We start from the raw sequence: 11,559 nt of genomic DNA, 5'->3' as shown, positions 1-11,559 counted from the left end.
TTGAGATTTAGCAAGAGGGGGTTAATCATTCTTTTAAGAGTAAACAATGAGGTCCCTAGCTCCTCGAAATGCTAGGATTATCCGGCTATGTTCTTATTTCATTTTCTTCCAATTGTGATTTCCAGTCTGCTTGATCAATATACAAAGTGAGGATTATTCAGAATTGTTAGTTTCAGCTGTGGGAAAACTTAGTATATATTGTTGAGATTTAGCAAGAGGGGGTTAATCATTCTTTTAAGAGTAAACAATGGAGGTCCCTAGCTCCTCGAAATGCTAGGATTATCCGGCTATGTTCTTATTTCATTTTCTTCCAATTGTGATTTCCAGTCTGCTTGATTAATATACAAAGTGAGGATTATTCAGAATTGTTAGTTTCAGCTTCTGTTCTTGTATTTTTGGCTATGTGTTGAATTGATTTGCAGGTAGTTCTATCAGACCTTCAAAATGTCATTATAGTTAATTGCAGATATCCAACAAAATAGAAGATCTTTAAATTCCACGGTCAAAACTTAAAATGTTGAAAACCAACAAAACAGATTAGTGGTAGGGGATAACTTTGTAATAGTTCACTCAGAGTTAATCACAAACCCAACAAATGAAACCTTAGAAATTATATAGTACAATGACAGCAAGCACATTTGCTAACTTGAAAACAATATCTCATCCTGAACTAGTTCAAAATGGTTCTTTTTTCTTATTTTCTAGGCACTACATTGATCACAAGTAAATATAACGTTTAAATAAGCATAATTACTTTCAAACAAAAAAATTCCAAACAGATAGTAACACAAGCATTTTAAGGAAAAGCATTGAGCATTGCCTGTGGAGAGTTATGACTTACTGTTTTCTTCCCTTCCACAAACATTTCATCCTTTTCATCCTAACTTCACTATTGTATTCTTCAGAATTATACTATATAAAATAGAAGTACAAGACACACACACACGATCTATGTTGAAGTTCCTTGAAAGCTTTCTAGTCATAGAAGGAATCCCTATCCAAGTCCTTTTAGTACATCCACAAAGGCACGTACAGAACAGAAAAGGAAATGAAGACCACATGCTACACATTTGATAATTTTTTTCAAAATTTTCTTAATCAACGTTGAAACAGCCAGATTATAATTTCTAAGTCGTAGATCACTCTCAGAGCATGTTGTTAGAAGCTTTCACCAATTCAAATTTTCCCATCTAAACCGGACAAGACGTCCTTCTGAGAAGGCTAAGCCTAAAATATCAAATTAACACAAAGCAACCATTCAGCAGCAGCGAATAAACAAAACAGTTTCTTCAATAATCCAATAAATCCCAAAGCACCTTTCAAGGATCAAAACCCCCACTCTTCGCTACAATGATTTACATACATACACGCCCGACGCCATGAAACACACAAAACATCTCACCAAAACCCACCACCTTCCCCCATAACACTTCACATTATTATGTTTCTCAACAACCTTATAATCTATTATCTCTTGCCAATAGAAACAAGAAATCATATGAAATATGCATCTTCTCACTTCTGGTTTGTAATGATTAAAATTAGAATTCACATTTCTGTTGCAAAACATATCAAACTCTTCACAATTATCACATTTTGCTTCTAATAACACCACAACAAACAGGCAAGGGTTTAGGGTTTTAGTAATACTGAACAGCATAAAGCAATATGGAGTTTCAGTTGCTAGAATTCTAGAAAAAAAACTCAACCTTTTTGAAACGACGATGATTACCTGTCGTTTTGGATGGCTGATAGAATGGGATTGTCGAAGGGTGGAAGAAGTTTGGATATGATTGCGGCAAAGAGGAAGCCCAGAAAGGAAACGGAGCCAATCACGATGAAGAACCAGCCTGAATACGGTGTCGGTTTGGAGATGGATATCAGTTTCATTTTCTTTTACCAAAACAAGAAGACGAGGAAGAAGTAAATGGAGTGACAAATGGGCCGCATTCAACTTGGTCCGGGCCCATTAATTAAAGTCCAAAATTAATTCCCATAGGCCCATTATGAATAAATAACAAAAATTCTCATAAGATTTCTTAAATAATAAAATTTCCTTTGTCGTCGTTGAAACATCAATGAGTTGATAGGAATTATATTATTATGAATTGATAATATTTACATAATTACTCATTTGAGTATTTATTTTTAAGATCTGAAATTTAATGGTAAAATAATTTATCAATTAAAACGTCGTCACTTAGGCTTTTAAAATAACAAAAATTCTTTTGCAGTTAATGAACCGTAGTAAGCCGGTTTTATATTCGGTAAATAACTTTTACTTCGAATAAAATATCTAACAAAGCCTATCATGATGAAGAGCCATGTCGAAACGCCGTCGTTTCGAGGAAGTGATTGTGGGCCGCATCTAAAACCGGCCCAATAATAGAAGCCCAAAATTGATTCTGAGGCCATTTAATCGCAAACAAAGTTTATTGACTCTTTACCAAGCACAAAACGAGAGGCGAATACAGCTCGTCTTCAACAGAGAGAAATAAGAACTCGCAAAATCCCTAAATTGACAAAACAAAATGGCGAACACGGAAGTGGATGCGTTGGACTTCGAAGACGACGACTTGATGGACGAGGACGGTGCCGTCGACGTCGATGCTTCCTCCTCTCCTCGCGCTGCCGCCCCTCAGCCCAAGCTCAAGTCTGCCATCACCGGCGGCGCCCCTAAGAAGACCAAAGGCCGTGGCTTCCGTGAAGAAGGCGACAACGAACGCCATAGCCGCCTCGCTGACCGTAACTTCGACTCCCTTGGCTCTGATGGTGGGCCCGGCCCCCAACGATGTGAGTTTTACAGACGCTTGCGCATTCTAGGGTTTTGTTTGTTTTACTTAAAATTGTAGATCTGGTTTTAACATCTCTTGTAGTTTTGGTTAATTTCGCTCAGTCCCTTGGTTTAGAATTTTGGTGATGTACCTTCTTACTTTAGTTTTGTTAGAACGGATTGTTTTAGTTTACCTTGTTGATTTATTTGTCTTTGAGGTTTATGGTAGAAATTGGGGATAAAATCATTGAATTTCTCTAGAGTTGTGGTGAGCATCACATCAACCTACGTAGTTTAAATTTTGTTGAACCTCTATTCTGTTAGATTTTTACATATGAAACTGGTGGTTGAGGAGATATGGATGGACCATTCGAAACTGATTGTTGGGGTTGAGCTTAAGTGGGTTATTGACTGATTGCATACTTTTTGAATTTCACTTCGATGCGTGTCATCATGTATACTAGGAGTTCGAGAGCTAGTGGATAATTTTTAGGTGTGTAAACTATTAACATTTCCTTATATGAAAATTAGAATGAACTTTTACTTTGTTAAATGTAGCTTCTAGATGGTATCACCTAGGTATTATTGTTTAATGTAACTTTCATACTTTTTTAGGCATAGTTTCAAGGTGCATCTTGTATTTTACATTTCCTAATGGAAATGAATGTGTACAACAATTACAGGAGTTTATTATCTTCCTATTTTTTTATTTTATTGTACTAGGTATTTCATGTTTCTCATTAAAAAATTATGTGCAGCCATTGAGGGATGGATCATTTTGGCCACTGGGGTACATGAGGAGGCGCAGGAGGATGATTTGCAAAATGCTTTTGGTGAGTTTGGGGAGATAAAAAACTTGCATTTAAATCTTGATCGCCGTACCGGTTTTGTGAAGGTACTTTCTTTTGCCCCTTGGTTCTCAAAATTGTAAAAGTATCATTAGTTATTACATTCTTCTTTATGCTCAGAGTTGTTGCAAGTGATGTTAATGTACTACTATCCACATAATTAGTTTCTTCTGGATGTATCCACAATAAATTACGTTCTTTTTGGTTCATACTGATTGTATTCTGTTATGTTTGTTTGCTTTTAATGCTAGTTTCTCCTGGTGTATTTGCATTGCTTTTAAAATTTATATTCAGTGTAAATTTGACGTAAAAGATATGGATTCTGGTTTTTTTTCGCTGGATTAAATCTGGAACACCAGTTGAATTGGAGCCGTGATTGGTTATGTTTACTCCATTCCACATATGACATACAACATATGAGAATTATCAATAAAGTGAGCGATGTAGGTCAGGTTGATTGTGATTGGGAATGGGCTGAAATTAGGGTTTGGATTAGTCCTGGCTAGCTCAAAACCAATGTCTATTTTCATAAATCTTTTATCAAGTTATAATTTATTTGTTATGTTTTGCAGTTATTTTGTTGAGTATTCAACAATACCATTAACTAATTCTCAGTTCTGAAGGTTTATGATGATTTTTCTTTAACGTAATCTAACATGAAACTTTGATTTAGTAGGGATATGCACTGATTGAATATGAGAATTTCGAGGAAGCTCAAAATGCTATAACTGCTATGAATGGAACTGAACTTCTCACGCAGACTATTAATGTTGACTGGGCCTTCAGCAATGGGCCAAGCACTGGACCCTTCAAAAGAAAGAATATGAGGTTTGTTGCTGTTCTCTTCTTTTCGTGAAATGTAGATATAATTTTGTGTGCATAGGCAAGAGGTCTCTACTTGTAGTTACATTAAGGGAAGCTCCTCCTATTAGTATTACATGTGTAGGATGACAATATATGTCTAAATAAAAAACTGTTGTGCTGGCCAGAACTATGTTTATCAAGAGGTCTTGTGTAGACTGATTTAAAAGAGGAAATAGTGCTTCTTTAAATGACCATGGAATAAACCGTTTTAGTTGTATAAAACTTTTATTACGATTTTTAGAATATTGCTCTTACCTGCAAAAACTTTCGCAGATCTGCACGGACACATCGCTCAAGGAGTCCTAGGAGGCGATACTGATCTTCTTTTATGGCCTGATGCGAGTGCAAGAAGGGTTTTCAAAATTGATATTTTTGATGAAAGAGATTAAAGTTGATGCTTATGATTTTGTTTTATCCAATTGTGTTTGTTTGCGGAAAGTGCTCCACAACTCCATCCATTTCCGTATTGTTGTGGTGTATTATGTGATGGTTTATCCTAACTTTACATTAATGTAGTAGTGATTACTGATTAGTTTTATTTGATAACCTGCAACTTTTTTCAGAACTAAAAGTGTGGGAATTTCTAACTAGGCGATCCCATTTTGTAATGTCAGTTTCTTGTTTCAGAGTTTCTTGAGACATAATTTTCGGGGAGTAAAGTGTGTACATGCTTGAATTTCCCAGTTTGAGATGGGCTGAAAAATTCCCTTGGGATTGAGCTCAAAACTTGCTTTCTTTTGCATTTGCATAATGGCTCTATTTCTTTTACAATCAATTGAATATAAGAGTAAGGGCATTTTAATATATGGTGGGCGGCAGTGGGCGAATGTAAGTTCATAAAAGGTAATCACAGCTGGCCGCCTTGGTTTGCTGAATGATTTTTGGATTCTGTTACAGTATAACGTTGTATTAATACATCAATGTAAATTGAAGCATTCAATACAACAATTAGTGGTTAGCTAACGGGTCCTGCTAATTCTGGGTTTAAGCATCTCCTGAGCATCTATATGGTCAAGCATCCTAAAAATTGACTTGGATATTGATTAGATACAAGGCAATGCATGTGCATATGTTGCACCTAGGGTTTCTATTCTTCTTGTTTCTTGATGGGTAATACTATTCTGTTGTTTCTTGATAGATAATATTCCAGAGACTGCTGAATAGCTTTTTATTTATTATAAGCAAAAGTCTTTAATTAGTACATTAATAAACGAGCACAAGGGCACTCGTTTTTAAAACTGTAGCAACTCTTTCAACCAAAAATTGGGGGCAAATGATTGAAAGTTCATATTGGCTTTGAATTTAATTACGTAGTTTTTTAGTTTTTACTAAATGACTTTATTTTTTATTAAGATAAACTAACAACAATTAAATATTAATCATGACTTAATTAAGATTAAAGAAGTATTGCGTAATCTTTTAAAAATTATAATATGTACTAAAAAACTTGAAATTCTTGCAAATAAACCCAAACATAACATCTTCTTCTTCTTCCTCCCGCCATTAACGCATCCCTCCCCTGGTTCCTATTTATTCTAAGCTTCGTCTACATCTTCTTCTTCCTTTGCATCTTCTTTTTCCTCTGTATCTTCTTTTTCCTCTGCATCTTCTTCTTCCTTCTTCCTTCTTCATGTACATCTTCTTCTTCCAGCCATTAACACTATCTTCTTCCTTTGCCATTAACATCTTCTCCGTAACAGATCCTCCTCCTCCTTCTGACATTTTGTCAAAGCATGTGTATCTCCCCTTTCTATTTTATATTTCGATTTACAAAGATTTAATGATGGATTGGGTTTGGGTTATGATTTTGATTTAGTTGTTTAGGTTGTTGGGTTGTGTTTGATATAATGCAAGTTGAAAAGAGTGAATTTTGTTGAATATTTTCTTGCATTATGGGTAGTTGGGGGTGGTAGCACCGATTGTAGGTGGAGATGACTAAAAATGTGTTATGGATATAATGGATCGCTTAAGCGATCTGGTGTATCGCTTAAGCGATTTAGTATGTCTGGTATAATGTAGCAGATCGCAGATCGCTTAAGTGATTTGCTATAAGTCTGGTATATGACAGCAGATCATTTAAACGATAAGGTAAATGACAGAAGATCGCTTAAGCGATCTTCTATAATTCTAGTATATGACAGCAAATTGCTTAAGTGATCAAGTAAATGGCAGAAGATCGCTTAAGTGATCAGACTTATTTATACCAGATCGCTTAAGCGATATAATGGATCGCTTAAGCAATCCAGTAAGCGATATACCAGATCGCTTAAGCGATACACCAGATCGCTCAAGCGACTCTGTAGATGCTTTTTAAAATCTTTCAACCCTTAATACATCAGTTAATAATACTTTTTTTCTTGCATTATAGGTACTTGACTATTATTAGACATGGGACAAATTGTTTTGGGTGTTGAATATTTTGGTGAGTGGGTGGAGGAAGAAAGTTGTTGGAAGTGGATTAGGAAGAGCAAAGAAGTTATATCAATTGCTGTGAGCACAAATGTTAGTTTTGATGAGTTGATTGATGAAATAATTAGAAGAGGTGATTTGAGTTGCTCAAGTAGTGATATAGTTGTGAAGTATGTTTTAAGCAGAGTTTCTGAACATTATAAGGTACCTTCTGCTATATTAAAGTCAGATAAAGGTGTGAAGTTATATATGACTAATGTGGGCGATAATGGTTCAAGGTCGATTTTAAGGGTTTCTTTTAGAGATAAACCGTTGGAAGTTGGTTCAAAGGAAGGGGATAACGAGGAAGTTGGTGGAGAGAATGCTGGTTTTAATTTGAACTACGAGGGCATTGATTTCTTAGTTGAAAAATCAAAAGTAGGCGGTGATTTGAGTGGTGAGGAGGACACTATAGAAGAGGTTGGTCATGTGCGACAGAATGAAAATGTTGACGAGGAGGACCCTGTACATGTCCCCGCAGATGTAGAGATTCCTTTAAATACAGATTATGCAGAAGGTGTAGTTTGTGAGTAAGAGAACACTATGGTCCTTTATCCAGGTTCAGAGGCGACAATTGCAAGTAGTAGTGAATCAGCTTATGTTTTTACTGATGGATCGGTCTTGCGCATAGGGTATTTATTTGACAAGAAAGAGGAAGTGGTGAGGAAGCTAAAACTTGTTGCCGTGAGAGGTAATTTTGAGTTCATCACCAAAAATTCTAATTCATCGGTAGTGACGGTTGCATGTCGTAACCGAAAGTGCAAGTGGCGAGTTTATTGTAAAAAGTTGGCGGAGTCTGAAAAATTTATTTATAGCACATATACTCGTGAGCACACATGTGGTTTGGGACATATTTCAGGTGAGCATCGACAAGCCTCCGCTAATGTTATTGGACAATTTGTCAAAAATCAGTTTGTTGAAGGGAAATGTCCATCTCCTAAGGACATTCAAAGACTTGTGCGCACAGAGTTGGGATTCGTTGTTAGTTACTGGAAATGCTGGAAAAGGAGACAACATGCACACGATTTTGTGAGGGGCATGCCAGAGCATGGGTACGCAATACTAGAAGCGTACTGTTATATGCTTGAGTTGACAAACCAAGGTAGCAAGACGACTTTGAAGTGAGACAAGAATATGAGGTTTAAATATTTTTTTTGTTGTTTACGGTGCTGGTATAAGGGGTTTTGTAAACATGAGAAAGGTGTTGGCTGTTGATGGTTGTTTTTTGACGAGAAAGTATGGAGGTACATTGTTGGTGGCGACTGCACAGGACAATGAGAATCACATATATCCCGTTGCATGGTGTGTGGTTGACTCTATGAATGACAAATCATGGACTTGGTTTTTTTAGCAATTACGTACGATAGTGCCTAACAGTGACGAGTTGTGCATAATATCCAATGGGCACAACTCTATAAAGAAAGGGATTGCCACTATTTACCCTCAAGCACATCACAGATTCTGTATGAGGCACCTTGGTGAGAACATAAAACAAAAGTTTAAATGTGCTGGTCTCTTTCAGACATACTACATGGTAGCAAAAGCTTACGAGTTGATGAGTTTGAGGAGCACTTCTAGCAAATCCGAACCAAGGATGATAAAATTGCTGAGTATCTTGAGCATGATGTTGGTTTCGAGCGATGGAGTAGAGCTTACTTTCCTGGAAGAAGGTTTGAAGTTATGACCATGAACATATCCGAGTCCATAAATTCGAAGTTGTTAATAGAAAGAGAGTTTCCAATAGTTGCCCTTTTGATGCAATCTAGAGACATTATCATGGTGGTTCCATGAGCGTCGTACGAAGTCAGATAATTTTACTACAACCATTGTTCCGTCAGTTGAAAAATTATTGCGAGAGCGTATGGAACTGTCAAATACACTATTTGCCTATCCTTTTAATGTTCAAGAGTTCACCGTGCACAGCTATGGTCTGGATGCCCTAGTTAACCTTCTTAGTAAAACTTGCAGCTGTAAAGTGCTTGACATTCAACATGTACCTTGTCCTCATGTATTGGTAGCACTGAAACACCAACGAAAGCCAGATTTTGGTTTAAGAATTTACATGGAGCTTTGCTTCCTTCTCTATATGGCAAATCACTACATGTTGGCTTATTCGAAAATGATATATCCAGTTCCTCTAGAAGAGCAGTGGGTGGTGCCGCTAGAGTTGGGTGGCATTATCATCCATCCGCCATTCAAGAAGACAAAAAAGGGAGAAAAAGAGTTAAACATATTCCATCAGCCTATGAGGTTCCCCAGAGGATGAATAAGTGCTCAATTTGCAAGCAACCTGGCCACAAGAGAAGCAGTTGCCAGAATCAATCACATGTAGATTCAGAAAATTAGGTTCGAATTGATCAGTAGCAAAAAAGCAAACAATCTGCAGATAAGATCAGATCATCTAAGCGATAAGATCGTTAAAGCGATCGACTATTATCTGCATATTTGAACAGTAGATCGTTTAAGCGATCTTAGGTCGCTTAAGTAATCTGATGTTCAAATCTTCAGATAACAGCCGATTGCTTAGTAGGCATGTTGAATGTCTCCATTGAATATCATGTGATGGTATTAGTGTGGGTGATTATAAGAGGTATGTCACTAAGGCATTAGCATGGATAAACGGTTAGTGAACTTGTAATATCCCACTTGAGGTACGTATTTAAGATTTGTTGTATTAGTTAAAAGTTTATTGTTTTAATTTAAATTGAGTTTGTATGTGGAGTTGGTTGGATTGTTGCCTTGAAAATGGGTTGAGTTTTGGTGAAGTTGGAAATTCAAACTTCGCCGGGGCGAAGAAGAAACTTCGCCGCGGCGAGGAGGAGAAGTGGCATTCGGGTAGGTTCTGCCCAATTTCGCCGAGGCGACGAAAAATTCTTCGCCGCGGCGAAGAGCCTAAAATAAAGATTCTTGAGTTTTCTAGAGAATTCTTCTTTTGGGACACAATGACCATTCTACCCCTAATTAGTAGGAAAAGTGGGGAGTAAAATGAAAGGAATTAGTAGAGATTGTGGTTGTATGGGGGTGTAGTTGTAAGAATCAAAGGATATAGATGGAATTTCCAAGAAAGGACAAGGGCAAAATGGGAAATGAAGCTTATATATGAGCTAAAAGAGTAAAGTGTTGAGAAAGCCCTTGCTCATTCTTCATTCACAGCCTCTTCCAATTTCCATATTCCAATTCTCTCATTCTCCACTCATTTTCCAAGAGTTCTAAGGGTTTTAAGAAGCTTTTTGAGTAGAATTTATCTAAAGCTTTCTAAGGTAAGAATTCATGCTTTAGATGTGAGTTTTCTTGTATTATAGTGAGGTCTTATTGTGTTGTTGCTGCCCTGTGGGTGTTTTGGTTGTGAGAGAAGAGACAAGTCCACAAAGGGAAGGAAAAGTGCTAAGGAAGCCATCTTTGCACAAGGTAAGTAAATCCAACCAAGTTGAGTTATGACTAAGCTTTGAGTAGAGACTTATTTTAATTATGTATGACATGATATATCTACTGAAAATTGAGATGAGATGTGTGCTTAGTTTAGTAGTTGGGATTGATTATATATGAGAAGTGTTGTTGATATGTGTATTGAGAATGGAGTTTGAGATGAAGTTTGAGAGATGGTTTGTAATCTTTTTGGGAGTGTTTTTCTTGACAGGATATGAGTAATTGAGGGAGTTTTTCCCCAATTGGAAGGCTAGAAAAATGAAGTTTAGTAGTAATTTTCGTAGGTGTTTTATGCACATGAGATGTTGAGGAAATGCCTAAGTGAAATCTGCCCTGTCACTGCCGTAACGTTCAGAGTAATTTTTGAGTATCTTACGGTTCGAACTGGCGGTGACCAAAACAGAGAAGTTGTAGCCTGTTTCTAAGCTTTGAAACGAGACCAGAACCGTAGTAATCCGAGGTGTATAGCATAAGTTATGGCCGTTTTAGTGTGACCGTGCAGAATGACGGTTTTGAGGAAATCTGTAGTTGGCATTTCATTAGTGCATTAGGGGCATGAGTAGCCTACATTGTTTATGCACTTAAGCAGTAGATATAGCTTGAGATATAGTATAGAATATGAGTATATGCTATCTCTTAGAGAAAGAGATAGAGTAGGTTGTGCGATGGGGAACCCGTGAGTAATGGGTAGAGTATTCCCGATGTCGCCGCATTGAGAGAGCGGCATGAGTATCAGCTAGAGAGTGGTGTAGTCCGTGAGAGTGCATGCGGATGAGGGCTATACCCGAGTACCCGAGAGAGAGAGATTATAGACTCACATGGCCAAGGGTTCCGAATCCATGCATAACCGAGTCCGATCGGCTAGCATAAGTAAGAATCACGTAGAGTGGGAGTGAGTCCCGGCCGTGCCCCCGGTGAGATGGGTCGTGATTTATGAAAGAGTTATGAGAAAGAGTTCTAAGAGAAGAGAAAGAGGAAAAGAAAGAAGTACCCAAAGAGTTATTGAACGGGGAGTGTAAGGAAAGAATTAGAAAAAGAGAGTTACGGGGCAGTTTGAGTAGAGAGTACTTACTGAGCATTGTTTTAGTGCTCACCCCGTTGTTTTTCCCGTTTTTGCAGGACCTAGGTGAGGACACTGTCGGATGGATGTCGACGTGCGAGGAGGAGTGGCTACACTGTCCCTGATGTTTTTGATGACCT

General features: G+C 37.4%; 1 protein-coding gene across 1 annotated transcript; it reads left to right on the top strand.

Moving 5' to 3' along the window:
* The first annotated feature begins 2,459 nt into the window (after positions 1-2,459).
* Positions 2,460-5,163, top strand: LOC116106433 (RNA-binding protein Y14-like). Its single transcript, XM_031392800.1, has 4 exons — positions 2,460-2,793; positions 3,532-3,668; positions 4,298-4,449; positions 4,759-5,163. Exons 1-4 carry the CDS (start codon positions 2,532-2,534, stop codon positions 4,802-4,804), a joined length of 597 nt encoding a protein of 198 aa, XP_031248660.1. The 5' UTR covers positions 2,460-2,531; the 3' UTR covers positions 4,805-5,163.
* The last annotated feature ends 6,396 nt before the right edge of the window (positions 5,164-11,559 follow it).

This window comes from Pistacia vera, unplaced genomic scaffold, assembly GCF_008641045.1.
Source record: "Pistacia vera cultivar Batoury unplaced genomic scaffold, PisVer_v2 Contig514, whole genome shotgun sequence".
Taxonomy (NCBI): Eukaryota; Viridiplantae; Streptophyta; class Magnoliopsida; order Sapindales; family Anacardiaceae; genus Pistacia; species Pistacia vera.
This window is presented reverse-complemented; position numbering and strand designations above follow the sequence as displayed.